Source organism: Ahaetulla prasina, chromosome 1 (assembly GCF_028640845.1).
Source record: "Ahaetulla prasina isolate Xishuangbanna chromosome 1, ASM2864084v1, whole genome shotgun sequence".
NCBI lineage: Eukaryota > Metazoa > Chordata > Lepidosauria > Squamata > Colubridae > Ahaetulla > Ahaetulla prasina.
Window position 1 is genome coordinate 183,282,873 of NC_080539.1, and position 17,322 is coordinate 183,300,194.

At 35.1% G+C, this 17,322-nt stretch overlaps 1 protein-coding gene across 2 annotated transcripts in view; it reads left to right on the top strand.

The window, feature by feature from the left end:
- COL4A2 (collagen type IV alpha 2 chain) overlaps positions 1-17,322 on the top strand; it is a 217,425-nt gene that overhangs the window by 137,407 nt on the left and 62,696 nt on the right. For both annotated transcript variants that reach the window (XM_058184419.1, XM_058184418.1), the window contains exons 7-15: positions 354-470; positions 4,750-4,821; positions 5,479-5,514; positions 5,616-5,678; positions 7,326-7,361; positions 8,261-8,302; positions 8,566-8,652; positions 11,543-11,587; positions 16,764-16,826. In XM_058184419.1, coding sequence (XP_058040402.1) covers positions 354-470; positions 4,750-4,821; positions 5,479-5,514; positions 5,616-5,678; positions 7,326-7,361; positions 8,261-8,302; positions 8,566-8,652; positions 11,543-11,587; positions 16,764-16,826 — 561 coding nt within the window. The remainder of the gene's footprint in view (positions 1-353; positions 471-4,749; positions 4,822-5,478; positions 5,515-5,615; positions 5,679-7,325; positions 7,362-8,260; positions 8,303-8,565; positions 8,653-11,542; positions 11,588-16,763; positions 16,827-17,322) is intronic.

The window sequence follows — 17,322 nt, forward strand, 5'->3', positions numbered from 1 at the left end:
TCTTATTCACTTAATGTCATATTTAAACTGGATTTTAGCAACCTTAGCTATTCAAAAGCAAGGAATGCAAAGGCATTAAAATGTGCTATTCTTCCCTACCTGTTACCTATGTATTTCTGTTTCTGCTGATATCCTAATTTGTTTCTAGTTGTTTCTTTTCATATTCTCAAAGACATATTTTTGAACTATAGAATAGTATTCTTAATAGAATAGAATTAAATAATACTTTTTATTCCATTTTTCCTGTAGAACAATTGCTTGCACTAATGTAAGAACATTTAAGGATTCCAAGAAAGCCGAGAAGAAGAAAGCAAAAACAGCAGGTCATAATTGTATTTATTTTGTCTCCACAGGGTCATCCAGGTCAGGGAGGATCAAGAGGAAAACCAGGCCACGATGGTTGCAATGGGACCAAGGGAGATCCAGGTTCACCAGGAATTCAGGGACCTTCTGGGACTCCTGGGTTTTTTGTAAGTTATGAACACTGAGTATGTCAACATAAAGCTAACAGCAAAATCAATAGATTGTTTCCTTCTACTAGTGAGAGAAAAGGGTTTCCATTGCTGGAGGAAGCCTAGCATTCTTGTGAATCTACCACATTAGGATTATATGCTGAAGTACAAAAGATGCATTGCCTAAAGCTGAAACATAATTATCAGAAGGAAATTCCAGGTTGACTTGTAGTCATTTCAGGAATTTGTCTTGGTGCATATGCTCTCGGTATACATAAAAGAAAAGATACCTTCATCAAGGTACAACATTTACAACACAAATGATGGTCATAGGGTATAATTTAACACTTAATGATACAACACTTAATGATAAGCATAGGGTACAAATAAGCAATCAGGAACAATCAATATCAATATATATCATAAGGATTACCAGCAACAAAGTTACAGTCATACAGTCATAAGTAGGAAGAGATGGGTAATGGGAACAATGAGAAGAAGTAGTGTAGATTTAGTAAATAGTTTGACAGTGTTGAGGGAATTATTTGATTAGCAGAGTGATGGCCTTCGGGAAAAAACTGTTCTTGTGTCTAGTTGTTCTGGTGTGCAGTGCTCTATAGCGTCATTTTGAGGGTAGGAGTTGAAACAGTTTATGTCCAGGATGTGAGGGGTCTGTAAATAGTTTCACGGCCCTCTTCTTGATTCATGCAGTATACAGGTCCTCAATGGAAGGCAGGTTGGTAGCAATTATTTTTTCTGCCATTCTAATTATCCTCTGAAGGTTGTTGGGTTGCAGAACCAAACCAGACAGTTATAGAGGTGCAAATGACAGACTCAATAATTCCTCTGTAGAACTGGATCAGTAGCTCCTTGGACAGTTTGAGCTTTCTGAGTTGGCGCAGAAAGAACATTTTTTGTTGTCCTTTTTTGATGATGTTTTTGATGTTAGCTGTCCATTTTAGATCTTGTGATATGATAGAACCTAGAAATTTGAAGGTTTCTACTGTTGATACTATGTTGTCTAGTATTGTGAGAGGTAGAAGTATGGAAGGGGTTCTCCTAAAGTCTACCACCATTTCTACGGTTTTGAGTGTGTTCAGTTCCAGATTGAAAAGAAAAAGCTAGCAAAATTAATTCTAAAAGATTTTAGTGACCAAAGGTTTTCTGGTCAAATTAAGTTTCAAGCATGGCTTAGGACCGGGATATTTACGGGATCAACTTCTGCCGCCGTTTGCCTCCCACCGTCCCGTGCGCTCTCACAGGGAGGGACTCCTCAGGGTGCCGTCGGCCAAGCAATGCCGGCTGGCGACCCCCAGGGGAAGGGCCTTTTCTGTGGGGGTTCCTACCCTCTGGAACGAACTCCCCCCGGGACTCCGTCAACTTCCCGACCTTCAGACCTTCCGCCGTGAGCTGAAGACATATTTATTTCGTCAAGCAGGACTGGCATAGGATTTTAGAATTTTAATTCTTGTTATTGGGGTTTAATTCAATTGGTTTTATTGTTTTATATGTATTTTATATAGGGCCGTATTTGATAGGTTTTTTAATTATTGTTTTATTATATTTATTATTATGGTTTTATATGGCTGTCAACCGCCCTGAGTCCTTCGGGAGAAGGGCGGTATAAAAATCTAATTAAATAAATAAATAAAAATAAATTTTTTGAAGCCATAGCAATTAAGCTCTGCATTGTTTTTTAATACTGCTTATTTTTTGAAGGCAGACAAAAACTTACAATATTCTAAGGAGAAAAGTAAATGGTGTGAAATAAATGTGAAGAAATTGTATCAACTATATAACAACCCTCTTGAACATGAACTGCATAAAATATTAAAATTGCTAGTGTCAGTGGACATGGAGAAGACGAATGATGCTGAAAAGAAAATACTGATACAAATATGGGTTAGTTTTGTTGGTTAGCGCAAGTTGTGAGACACTACCTCTGGACTCCTGGATCTGCCTGCCTAGGTGTGCTTCAGTTGCAAGCACATTAGGAATATGACCAATTAGGTCCATAAGGTGATAGGGAACCCACAATGAGAGCCATGGAATTGCTGACTAAGTCTGTGAAGTGCCCTGTAAGTGGTAAATCCTAACTGAGCTGATTATGGTGGTGTGGCAGGGGACACAACTACAAGTTTGTACTGAAAGAAAAGACTGTCTCTGATCTCATAATGGTGGGGAAATGTTTTCCTGTTTTTCAGGCATTATTTTCAAGGGGACATAATCTGGAAGACACAAAAGAGGGGCTTGAGCATTTGATCCTAGAACTGATCGTGCCAATCCCCAATTTACTGCAGGCTTTTCAGTTTGGAAATGAACTCTACATGGCCCAGTTTTTCACTCTGGTCTCTTTGGATGATTTAGAATAAGCAGAGAGCAATCTGCTTATTAGCACCACACATGGTCCCTCAATATCTCTTTTGTACTCTCTTATTTTTTTCATAATTAACCCTTGGAATAGTTTCTTTTTATTTATTTATTTATTTATTTTTATAAATTTTTAACGTTACAAACAAAAAAAGAAAATACATTTTCCACCCTTGTGCTATACATTAAAAAAAAAAGGAAGATTTGGGTCTTCGGATATATCCTCATGATTGCCAAAATCCACGTTCTCAAGGTACAGGTACCGAAGCGTCCAATGTTCCAAGCGCATAGTCCACAAATGGTTTCCAAGTCTTCCAGAAAATACCTTCTTTATACACACCACTTCTAATTTTAATATCACATGCCATTTTATCATTTAAAGCTAATTTCCACATTTCAGAATTCCACTCTTCTATTCTAAAAATCACATCTAGTTTCCAATATCTAGCTATTATAATTCTACCTATTATAATCATAATTCTAATCAATTCTTTTTCATATTTTGTTAATTCTATTTCCTTAATTACCAACAATAATATAGTTTCCACTCTCAATGTTATTACTTTCCCCATCATTTCAAATATCATTTTCTCCAATTGTTGCCAAAACTTTTTAACCTTATCACATTTATACCACATATGTTCATAAGTCCCCAATTCCATTTCACATCTCCAACATTTTTTACTAATTTTTTTATCCATTTGTGACAATCTTACTGGAGTCAAATACCATTTCCAAACAACTTTATAATTATGCTCTTTAATCCTTATAGATAAGGTTCTCATAATTCTACTATTCCAATTCACATTCCAATCTGACTCTGGTATTTCAATATTAAGATCTTTTTCCCAATTTGTCCTCATCACTCTTTGTAATTTTTCATCAGAGTTTATAATCTTATAAACCCTGCTAACGAGTCCCTTTAGCCCAATTTCATCTTTCATAATCCGAGATACTAAATATTCAAATTCAGTTTCACATCTATTTATCGAATAGTTTTCCCTTAATTTTTTTGTCCATTTTTCTATCTGTATTTTTTCAAACCAGCTTAACCCTAATTTTTCAATAATTTCTTTATTCCTCCTTTCATTTTCTAAAACTTTTAACCAATCTCTAATAGTTTCTATATTTTCATCTTTAATCACTTCATTACGTCTTATATTATTTTTAATCGGCCAATTTCCAATTGTCTTCCCCAAAAAGATTATATCCGGAATTAAAATTTTAACAAATTTATTCCACATTTTACTTAATCCCTTTAACCAATAACTTCTAATTACACATTTTGAGTTTGCTTTATCTAAAAACCACCTTGATCCAAATTTCTCTATATCCCTTAACTCTAAGTCTCTCCAATGATTATCTTCACCTTTAAGTATTTTTACCACTATCCGGATACCATATGCACAGTAATAATTAAATAATTTGGGGATTCCTAATCCACCTTCCTTTTGATTTTGATACCACATTTTCTTCACTAATCTAGGTCTTTTCCCACCATTGCAAAATTTGTCCAATTTTTTCTGATATCCTTCAATATCTTTCTCTGTCAAATTTAACGGTAGCATCTCGAATAAAAAGTTAAACTTGGGTAGATCTGGTTTCTCTTCAGATCGTATAAATCTTTCGCCTTTAACCCTTGGAATAGTTTCAGTTGCTAACAGCCATTCACATTTTTAGGAATCACATATAAATTAATGATGTGAAGCTTAAAGTTGTCTTAATGGTCCCCAACCTCCAAAATACCTATATCCAGCATTTGAGATGATCCTATAAAATCCTCAAGAAAGAGAATCGCATGTTGGAAGGAAATTTGGAAGTCTTTTAGTCCAATACGTAGTTTTAATCCAACACACTAGGCTAATACAGGAATCCTCAGACAATTCTGGACAAATGGCTGATTTTTTTTTATTTTCAATCACTTTAGGGAAACCAGGGACCCAAAGGTCAGAAGGGGGAGCCTTTTGCACTGCCTGAAGAATTAGCTATGCAGTTCAGGGTAAGTCTCTGTGAACAGTTATAATCTGTTAGGAAAGTATATTTTCCTCATTGTTTTCAAATAAGTGCCTTAGATGTTTCCATATAAGTGAAAAAACTATAGTTTTCCTTATTCTTTCAGCTTCTTTTATGCTTTATCAAATCAGACTTGCAGAGGCTAGACTAAAGTTTTACTATCATATTTTTCCTTAGCTTTATTCTTTAGCAGTCATAAAACCTTTTATTTGTGGACCTCAGAATTTCAGAAATAATTCCTTATCAGATTCCATAATTCATTCAACAATAACAGAGTGTATTCACTGGAAAAGTTGGGATACCTCCAGAGATGTATCTGCCTTGAAAATAGCCCATGCTGAACTGCGTAGCACAGTCAAACATCAGAAAAGGAAATGTTTTGTGACATTTTATGTTATGTCATAAAATGTATTATAAAATTTGCCAAATTTCAGTTCCATGGGAATAATGGCGCCTGGATTTTGTTCACATTCTGTAAATGAGCCCGTTTGAGGTATCTTGGTTCAAAAATTGTTGCCCTTTGATGCACCATTTTGGTGCCTTAAAGGTTAAAGGTTACAGGAATGAGAGTTTTAGTAGTATACAAAAATGTATGTTCAAGTTTACTAAAACAACATTCCCATTTTAAATTGTTTTTCTCTAGGGAAGTCCTGGTGACCCGGGCATGACTGGCTTCATTGTAAGTAACATTGGGATAGATAAATTTCTATAATAAAATTAGCTATCTGTAAAATAAAATAAAGCACAATTATTATTTTGAAAAAATATCTTCATTTATAGGGACCACAAGGTGCTCCTGGACTGGTGGGTAAACCTGGTCAAGAAGGAGATTCGGGTCTTCCTGTAAGTATAATAAAATTCTGGTACTATGACAGTAGTTGGCATTTTTTATTATGGCCAACAACTTGATAATTTCAGTAAAACAAACAGTAAATAAATTCTTGACATGCTCTATATTCAATTGAACAAAATTGCACAACATTGAAAAATACAATATTGTGTTATTCTGATTGGATAGTAATTAGTGAAAATAAAATAAATCTGCGTGGCTTAGGAACTTTATGGAAAGAAAAATTATAAAACATCCAGTTATCCTTGTTAAAAGCACATTAAAAGAAGACTGACTTATATGCCTCTAGCTTATGTGGACAAAGCTAGCTACATTTCTTAAATTGTTCTTCCAGTACTGGTCTGGATATCATATTGAAATGTGTTGAAGGTAAAGCTTTTCTGTAAGATACTGTAAGATGATTTAAGTATTTAATAGGCCTGACACGCTAAAGTTAAGTTTCTAACATGGCTTCTTGTGGAAGGTAAATGCAAGTCCCTAACCCATTATCTTGGTGCTAACCTAATCTGATCAGAGCTCATCTATGATAGAATTTCTTAAAAGAAATTTTAATAATGTAGCATTTGCTCTCTTTTCCATTTAATGCTAATAGAGCTACTCTTAACAGGTAGGCAAATATAGTTAACCATATCCCTTATAATCCAAAGTGTGTGGAGAATTTTACTAAGAATAGTTTTATTTATTTGTTTATTTATTTATATTTCACACTTCTCAACCACCCATCTCCCTCAGATGCAATTATTTATAATGATTGCAGAGATAAAGAATTGACCTAGGAATGATGATATCCAATTTCTGTGCTCTCTACAGTATATAATTCAGAAATGCAAACTGTCTGCTAGGGAACTGAAAATTGGCATCCAAATACTTAAATGTTTTTAACCTGTTCAGGTGACAGGTTTGGCATCTAGCAAAAGTGAGGATCTTGATATTGCTATTATTGAACTCTGCAGTATCTCACTATAATTGAAAACAAGAGGATGTTGGTGGCAGTGTTATTTTACTAAGCTTATATGTTACTCCAATCACTGCTAATTCTGAGCAGCTTAAATACTCCTTAAAAATAAAATTATTTTATTTTAAAATAAAATAAAATATAAATCCCAACGGTTTCAGTAACAGTAGCATATTCATAACAACATCTCCATGCACCAGGAATGATTAAAACTCAGTTAAATCTGCACTTCCACTGTAAGGGGGACTATGTAGGCTTGTACCATTTAAGCCAAACTGGGTCTGGGCCAGTACGACTGCATCATCTACATAATGGAATGTTGTAGTAGAGCATCAGTTTGAAGGAAGAGTTTCCATTACTTCAATGTTGTGAGGAGTGGTCACATCCTCACAGATGGCAGCTCCAAGTAACCGAGACAGTGTATAATGTATATGAAATGTGGATTATCACAAATTTTAAAATTTCCTGTTTTCCCTTCTATTTAAATAAAGCTTAACAAGCTTATAATTTAATAAGTAAAATAAATTATTAAAAATTAAATATGTATTACTTTTATTTAGGATTCTCTTTTTTTAATGTAGGTATGTTAAGTAGAAAGCATGTGAATTAACTGATGTTTTTCCATATATTTACATGAATTGAACACTTCTAAGAGATTACTCAGTTTCTAAAACATTGTTTTTAGGGACTTCCAGGACCCCCAGGACCTCCAGGACCCATTGTAAGTATTTGAGGACTCACCTTAGATTTAAAGATTCTGATGTTTTCTGAGGTGATTCAAAATGTCTAAAATGTTTTTTGTTGTTGTTTGAAAGAGGAACATGAGATATTGTAATACTGTAAATTGTTGGAACACAATGGAATAAATATTTACATGAAATCAGCTTTGAGCAATTTTTTTTTGAGTTTTAGTGCTGGTTCGTACAAAATTCTTTAATATTGCATTGACTTTTCCTCTGAAAATAGAATCTCTGAACCTGACTCAGATAAACAGGCAGAAGTGTAAATGAAGAAAGTTAATTATTCCCATTCATTCCTGCCATCAAATTGCATTGGCCTTATAGCTATAAAACCTGAGGCAGTTATGCATTTTTTTCACTGACTTTATATAGCTACAAACTATTCATTTGGCTGAAATCCTATCCATAGGAGCACAAATTGGTATGCACAAATTTACCATCAGCAAGATGGTAAATTTGTAGCCTACATAGGAGCTTCAATTTTATAGGAAGAAATCAAACTGAACGCATTATGTTTGGTCACACAGCCAGGTGTTTAGGCAGGATTTGTCATTTTCATCCATATATCAAAACCTTCCCAAGCACGTGGGATAGTCAGATGTTGTTTGATGGTGTTAAAATATTATAATTAGTATTATTGATTGAATATACATTGAATATTTCATTCATTAATTTTTTCAGTAGGAACAGATGTTATGGGACAGATCAAATCTCAAGAATATGGTCTAAGTAAATAATTGACCTATGGGTCTAATATAATTATTTTATTTGATGTAAAACGGTATTAAAGTCCTGATATTACAGAGGAACATGTAGTTTCTGGCATGCGATTTGGTTAATATGTAAGCATAAGCTAAATGTTCATTAACTGTCATTTCAGGGCAATAGAGGTCTTGGCTTTTATGGAAAGAAAGGTGAAAAGGTAAAATAAATTTAATCAATTTGCATTTACTGTGGTGGACATAACTTTGTGCAATCTATGCAAATTGTTTTTGAGGTCAGAATACAGTACTAGAAATGCAGTCTTTTTAAAATCCCTGTTCTTCAATCTATCCATTGTATTCAGATTCTTCAGGTTCTGAGAATCAAATGTTCTTCACTTTCACTGAGTTCAAAGAATGTACATTCCATGTTGTTTAAATTTTCATTTTGCCTATTAAACTTACCTTTGTGGCTTTTCTGAAGGGTGAAATTGGACCTCCTGGTCCACCTGGTCGCCCATCAACAGGAGAATTCATCAGTTCAATAGATGAAATTCTAAGTGAACACAAGGTAATTAGAAAAATTATTGAAAATTACAGATTATTCATTCCTTTGAAAAATAAAATTGCTCTATCTAGCCTTCCCCACTATAGGTCTCTCTCTTTTGCTATATTGGATTACTGCAGTCTTTTCTGTATCAACATCTTTTATCGTTATTTTACCACCTTTTTTACCCTCAAACTGCTTCCCTCACAAGTTGTGCCAATAATATTTTCTTTTCTTTTTCTCTGGGAATCAATAGCAACTTAAAGAGAGGCTTTGTCTTCCATCCATATCCACTTTCATATTCACAAGAACAATTTAAGACCATGTGGAAATAAATAGGAGTATCTGAGAGAAGTTTGTGATCAGTGTTCTTCTGTGAATCACTTCTAAAATTACAGAAAACTTAAATACAAAAATAAAATAAGTCATAGAGGTCTGTACAGCACATTGCAGATATTGCAACTATAAGCAGCCACAGCAAATTGGAGTTCTCTTAAATTATCAAACCATATTTCATACAATGAGCCAAACTTTGCCTTTATTGGCTTCCATTCCAATATTTTATAGTAAAATATAAATCATGGATTTTTTTTTACATTTTGTGCATTTTTAACCCTTATAAGAGCTTTTGCCCATCCTTCTTCCCCCAACCATGGACACCTTGGTACTGAACCACCACTATCCTACAATACATAAAATCAGTCTTCTTTTGTGATCAAATAATCACAATGTCTTTTCAGTCTATGGCAGCATTGGGAAATAAAAGGTAGCCCTCAACTTAAAACAGTTCGTTTAGTAACCATTCAAAAGTTACAATGACTCTGAAAAAAGTGACTTATGTATATTTTTCATATTTACAACAGTTGGAGTGTCCCCATGGTCATGTAATCAAATTTCAGACACTTGGCAACTGACTCGTATTATGACTGTTACAATGTCCTGGGGGTCATGTCTTCACCTTTTGCAACCTTCTGACAAACAAAGGCAATGGGGAAGTCAGATTCATTTAACAACTGTGTTACTAACTTAGCAACTGCAGTGACTCACTTAACTGTGGCAAGAAAGGTTGGAACATGCAGCAAAACTCACTTAACAAATATCTCACACAAAAAAAGTGCTCAGTTGTGAGTCAAGGACTACCTGTAACCCCCCACAGGAGAACTTAAGGTTTACCTTCTTGAATCAGTCAGTGAAACAGTGCGATGACCCAATGATGCTGCTGATTCCTTCCCTTATTGCAACCTTGGTGACTTTTAAATCATCTCCACATCTCACAAAATCTAATTTAAAAGTTTGTAGGTTCCTCCCAAACTTCATCTTCTGACTTGTTGTTTTATTATTACCCGTTGTTTTTTTTCCTAATCACCTTCTTGCTCTTTGTTTTCCACATAAATTCTGAGTTTAAAGTTGGCCTAAGATAACTCCTTTATTACTCCAGTTCATCACTCAGAACTAAACATGCAGATTTTTGAATTCTTCAGAACAATCCATCACATCTACGTGCATTCATTCATATGCACATTGTATTGCAGTACAAATAGTTCAACGGTGCATATGTTTCATTTATTTTACATGAGGTAGACATCTACCATTGCTGTTTGTGCCAATCCTAAATTTTTAAAAATGACTAGGATATTATCAGTATTGTCTGTTGAGCCTCACTCAAGGGTTAAGGGTTTGAAATGTTAGTTCCCAATGGACTATCATCAGCCTCCTCTAATTTAATGGTGTTAAAAGTTGTATCCATCACCTGGTAGAGCTTCACATGTAACCTAATTCTTCCTTCCTTTAGTTATTTTCTGTTCCTTGGTTCATATACCTTTGTCAACTGGGTTATTTTTCCTGCAAAATTTCTGTCAGTAAATATCTAGGATCAGCCAACCAGGCATTTGTTGACTCTTCCTAGACTCCCTGGCATCTCTAAATTAGAACTGCATTTTCACTTAAATCTCACGCTAGGTACAAAAAACCCAAAAAGAAACTAAAAAGCAAACACCAGCACTTTAACTAATAGTGCAAGTCCTACCAATCATAGGCCACCAAATTAATTTTTCTAGGAAAGGTCAATCCACTCAAGTCTAAAGTTGATTTAAATGTCATGGGAATACAGTAGATAAATCAACCCTCTCTACGGGGCAAAAAATCTAAGCACTTTTTTTCTAAATTTAATATAAATTTATATTATTTAATATAAAATGAATAAAATATTCACACTTCAGCCTTTCTGTTATTCAAGCGGTGGCTTTACTTTACAGGGCAATTTACCTGTATCTCAAGTTGGAAAAGTTCTCCTGTGAAAACTGCCCCTTAAAATAATTTTATATCATATAAATCATATATATCAGGTGAAATCATATATATCAGGTGAAACCATCTTGATGGTTTCAAAGAAATATTTTGAATGATGTTATTTTATTCCTGCCTTTATTTGCCTTTAATTTTGTGCTTACCTCTTAGGACAGGGCAGTAAAACTTGTGGTCCGCAGGCCAGAGGCATCACATGCTGGCCATGCTCACGCCAGGTTTAGCAAAGGGGGGGAAAGTCGCACTACATCACGTGACAATGCGAGTTTGACACCCCTGTCTTAGGGTGTAAGTCCTCTGTCATAACATGGATAAAAGTAAAATATATGGGAAGTAAATTTTGACTCACAAGAGACTATATTTGCAAATAAAGTATTATGTGATAATTTTACAAACTGGATTCTATATTAAAGAAAATAGAATTCAAGCTAAGTCTGCTATTCCCTCAAGTTCCTTTTTTCAGCCCTTCTGATGAATTTTGATTTATCACCAAAAATTGTCATACAGATAACTGAAACTGAAACTGGAGTGTTCTAGCTACTATAAATTTAGCAGAGAATAAGAGATATATACATACTTATTTAATATTATTATTGTTTTATATTATTAGGGTATGAAAGGAAGAAAAGGAATGATGGGACAACGTGGATTTCCAGTAAGTCCACAAGAAACACAGTTATTTCTGTGATGAGAAACAGCTACACTATTTTCATAGAAATATTTGGATTCATTTTTATTTCAATAATAGTGGTACTTGGTTGATAATATGATAATGCAATATTTTAGCTATAACATTGAAAGTATTATTTGAATTCAATATTTTTACTTTCAGAATTTAATATAACTCAGACCATATGAAATGTTTTATTTCAGAATTTAGACTACTTATAATTCATAACCTATATAATTCTCTTTTTATTATTTCCTAATAGAAATTTATTTTAGCATATTTAAAGATGCATAACGTCTCTAAAGAAATCAGTGCTTCCCAAATAAAATACACTGGATACAAACTCTTTTTGAAATTGGAGAGCATGTCCTGGATGGTGGTACAAAGTGGCTTTTGGAAGAGATAATAGATTTGTGAAATAGCTGTCAGCATCAGTCAAAAAACACAGATGCACAGATCTTGATAACCATTAATTGGTAGCAAAGTAATGGTAATACAGATATTCATCACCCTCTAGTGGTCATACAGATTTGTCCAGCCCCAAATTGCTCATCTGCAAACAAATAAATTGGGCGAGATTACGGTCCGGTACTTTTGTTCTAGACCTCTACCTTTTCAGAATATGTGAGATTTTTAAACACATCACCATTAATTTCACATGTTATTTTCTTTGTACACCTCAGTGAGGTTCAGCAGCAATTCTTGTAAATACAGATTGTGGTAGGGACTGGTGTTTTCTAAGCGGAATGACAAATTCATATTTAATGGAATCATACAGTAAAGAAGGAACCTTAGATCTAATACAGCCTATTCAGTACAGGATCCACTGGAGTATCTTTCACAGATGGTCATCCAGTCTCTGTCTGAAGACGGGGTACTGAGTTTGAAATAAAAGCAGCCTGTTCTACTTCAGGCAAGAAGTTGTCCTGGATGTCTAGTCTGAATTCCTTCCTTATAATTTTAACCCATTCATTCTGACTCTTCCCTCTGGAGTAACAGGGAATACATCCGCTCATATTGTGAAAACCCCCTCAGATTTACTTAGGGGAGATAATGGCAGATGTTAGGATCCGTGGCATTTTAGCTCCTCTTGACATCGGTATGCTTTCTTTTGGAGTAGACGTTGCAAAAGATCTATTGTATATTCAGGATAGACCTGAATGGGTAAAGATGTATTCCTTTATAGATATTTCAATTAATTCAGCATAAAATAGGGCAGTATCATTAAGGAAATGGTACAGTCCAGTGGTGAAATCCAAATTTTTTTACTACCAGTTCTGTGGGCGAGGCTTGGTGGGCATGGTGTGGCTTGGTGGGCATAGCTTGGTTAGCATGGCAGGGGAAGTATACTGCAAAATCTCCATTCCCACCCCACTTCAGGAGAAGGATACTACAAAATCCCCATTCCCTCCCTACTCCTGGGGCCAGCCAGAGGTGGTATTTGCTGGTTCTCCGAACTACTCAAAATTTCTACTACCGGTTCTCCAGAACCTGTCAGAACCTGCTGGATTTCACCACTGGTTCAGTCTAACCTAAAAATGTTGTTTTAAATAACTCAAGATTCTTTCACCCTAGAGACCTTCTGTGAAAGTACCACTATTTCTTTGAAAAGTTTCATGGAGTAGTGAAATGACATCACTGTCAACCTATTGCAATCTAACAATTTCTGTATTATACATTCAATCTATTTTACATCTATTTGTGATGATTTTTTAAAAAATAATGAAATATTGTAGCATCAATTTATTTAATTGTGATTTTTAAAAAAGGTTTTTAAGCAACCATGGCTTCTGTTACTCTCTTCAGAGCCATGGCATCTTCCACTGGGTAGCAACAATTACAGAATAATTGATGGTGAATGATGGTATAATTAGAAGTGTCTCACCTTCTCTACACCATTGTGGCACTCAATTACCATGACTCCTTTCTCCGTCTCAGCAACCAAATGGAGAGGATCTACTTTCATTCAGTAGTTCCTTTTTGCTGTGATACTTTTTCATAAGTAGCCTATCAGTTCTCTTAATTATCCCAAGTTTAGTTTCTGCTCAGGTGAGCTTTAATTGATGTTTTTTTTCTGCAACAGGGGACGTGTTAGGTAAGAACTGGGGAAATCAAAATGCAGTTCTACCCTCAGCCATGGCGCACATCGGATCAAACTACCTGACAGATAAAACCGCCCTGACTCCTTCGGGAGATGGTGCGGTATAGAAATGTAATTATTATAAATAAAACCATGTTAGCTGTCTTTGAGAAAAGGCAGAAGAAAGGGGAAGAAAAAACCTTCAAAAAACAAACTCTTATATGAAAAATCAAGACACTTTATTATTAATCTTTATTTTTATTTTTAATTTAATTATTTTATAAATAAATTCAATTTTTTATTTTTAATTATTTTAAAATTTTTAATTTTATTTTTATATTTCACATTTAATAATTATTATATTTTAAAATAAAATAACTTTATTCACATTTATAATTTAAAATAATATTCTAAAAATAGTAATTAATGTTTACTATTAAATAATATTTATTAATAATAATTGGATAGTTTAATAATAATTTAATAATTTTAATTAAATACAATATTTTTTATTTTTAACTATGTTAAAATTACTTTATTTTTAATTATTAATTACATTCGTTAAATAAATTATTAATTAATTAAAATCAAGACACTTTATTATTAATTCTGCACCTGTAGTGATCAAAAACAATAATTTGGGGTGAGCATACAAAAAAGAAACCTTTGAGGAACGGAAATGACAAACAAATACAAATTATAGAAGAATGGGAGGCTGGCAGAAAATTGTTGATAATATACTGTGCTATCTGTCATTATTATATTTAATTTTATTAACCACAGAAGAGTGCATCAAAGAAGCTAAAGAATTCTAACTGAGTTGCTTCTCAAAAGTGAAAATGAAATGTGTTCATTTTCTGAGATCTGGAATTATTATACTAAAGATACAGAAAGATTGATCTTACTGTAAATTCTTCTGATTTGCATTTCTTAGGGCAAAAGTAATTGTGAAGGACAAATACATGTATTTCAAGCAGATTTTTGCATATAAACCATAAAGTGCGGGAGAGAAGAAAATGGTGCTTGTGGTTTTTTTGCCTCTCCATAACTATGGGAAGATGGACACATTGGGTCCTCTGATCTACTTGCAGCCTGATAGGCCTTAAATTCAACTTCCCTTTTCTCTACCTCTTCTTCACAATCTTCCCCTCCTCCTCTCCCTGCCTTTCCCATCCCTTTTCCCCTCTTCTCTGTCTTTCTTCCAGTTTCTCCCCACCCTTCCCATCCCTTCTCCTCCAAATTTCTTCCCAAAGAAACCAGGAGGCATCTTTTTTCTTTAAGAGGCGTGGCAATGGTACTGATGCTCCCTCTATTAAACAACAAAACATTGCAATTTTGTCCATTTTTGGAATAATAAATAACCCCCTTTCTTGACTTGTTTGTTCCAAAAAGAGGTGATGCTTCTGTATAGAAGTCTCCCTCCCCCCTCGGTACTGTTTTTCTTCTTCCTCCTTAGTTGTCTTCTGTCCCTTTTCCTGCAATTATAACTGGAATTGGATGATCATCTCTGATAATACCTGTCCAGGCTATTAAAGCACCACCTACTGGAGATCAAATAAATGGCTGTGTCTTTTCCTTGCCACTATAAGGGGGAGCATCTGTATAGGAGCTTTGAGTGTGTTCATTCAATTTGATATGATGTTTGCATGTATTAAAAGGTTCAAAAGTCATAAATGCATGAAAACATAAACATAAATTGCCTCATAATACTTTGGAATCTTTCCATTGCCCTTTTATGGAGGATAGCACAAAGATGCGCACCCCTTAAACTGATGGAAAGTCTGCACCTTTGTTTTATCTATATCAACCTGTACTTAGAAAAGAATACAACTCATTTCCTTCATATACTTGAGTGTACATAAAACAAGAGTCCCTCATTTCAAGCTTGCATTTTTTTAATTGCATCCATTCAGTTGCCTTGGCAGTATTAATTTTAGTTTCTATCCAGAAACAATGTCAAAGAGAGAAGCAACCTGGAACTAAGGAGAAACTTCCTAACAGTGACAACAATTAACCAGTGGAACAGCTTGCCTTTAGAAGTTGTAGATCCTTCATTACTGGAGGTTTTTAAGACGAGACTGGACAGTCACTTGTCTGAAATTGCATAAGGTCTTCTGCTTGAGCAGGGGGCTGGACTAGATGACCTCCAAGGTTCCTTCCAGCTGTATTCTGATTGATTGATTGATATTACAGAAGCATTTGCTACAGTGGTGAAATCTAAAAATTTTCCCTACTGGTTATGTGGGCGTGGCTTAATTGGTGGGTCTGGCTTGGTGGTCAGGTGTCTGAATGGGCATGGCCAATAATAATAAATAATAAGAATAATAAAGTATACAAAACTTGGGAGCGCACCGATCTACCTTCTTTAAAAATAGAGGCACCAGTCTACTAGCTGCCTACAGCGCTGATCAGCTGTAGTACGGCCCTTTGAAGCGCCATGGCAGTTATTTAAGACTGTTTGCAGCTATATCACCACCGAGAGCTTCAGGGACAGAAAAGAGGAACAGCGAGGCATGGGCAGTGGGGGGGGGGGCAGGGATTTTTGCTACCGGTTCTCCAAAGTACCCACCTCCATCGATACCAAATCGCATGATCTGGTCCAAACCGGGAGCATTTCACCCCAATTTGCCATTAACTTCTTCTGGATGTTTTTCAAGAGCCTCTTCAAACCTAAAGCTCTAGGTGGTTCCTTGACCAAATAGTAGTCAGGGCTGTTCCTTCTTAGCTTCTGAGATTGTCTATAAGCTGCCACTTGATGAGATCTTTGTAGCAGCAATATACCTGAATTATAGCTGCATGTGAATGGGAAAACACATGCTTAGAGAGTTAGAATTGAAGGAGCTTCTTGGATAAGAAGCTAAATGTTTTCAAAGGAAAAAACCAAAGTTCAATTGCCTTTTGAAAAAAAACACCTATGGGACATGCTTGGAGATATTTATTGCTTTCCTGCAAAGTGACTATTACTACTAGTTCATGGCTGTACCCTCTGTATTATTATAATGATCCTCTCCATGAAGTGTTAGTATTGTATGCTAAATTACATATTATTATGCTATAATTGTGCAAATATTTTCCCCACAGGGTTTTCCTGCACAAAGACCAGAAAAGGGAGAAGAAGGAATAACTGGCTTTCCAGGACAAAGAGTAAATATATAACAAAACCAAGCATTAATTATGTTCTACCTAATTATTTCCTTTTATACTAAGAAAATGAAACCATTTTCAGTGATGTTTCTGGTACAGGTGGTCCTTTTCTAACTACCACAATTGGGACTGGCAACTTAGTTGTTAAGTGAAACACTTAACTATGAACTATGCATAAGCACTATGTCTGTGCTTATGATTTTACATTGGACAGTGCCTACTAACTGATTGTAGTGGCAAATACATGATGAGAGAGTAGAGGAGATGTGCCATTTGGGCATTGGTCATAAAATTATTTTTTCAGCATCATAACTACAGAGGGTTGCAGTCTGAGTAAAGTGACCAGATTTCAATGATGGCAAAGCAGGACACCATTGATGGGGGGGGGGCTGCGCATGCGCGCTGGGTCTCGCCACCTGGCTGAAGGAGGAGGAGCAGCTGCTGCACTGCTTCTCGGCTCTTCCAGGCAGGCTCGACTCTCCTCTCAGCCCTCGGC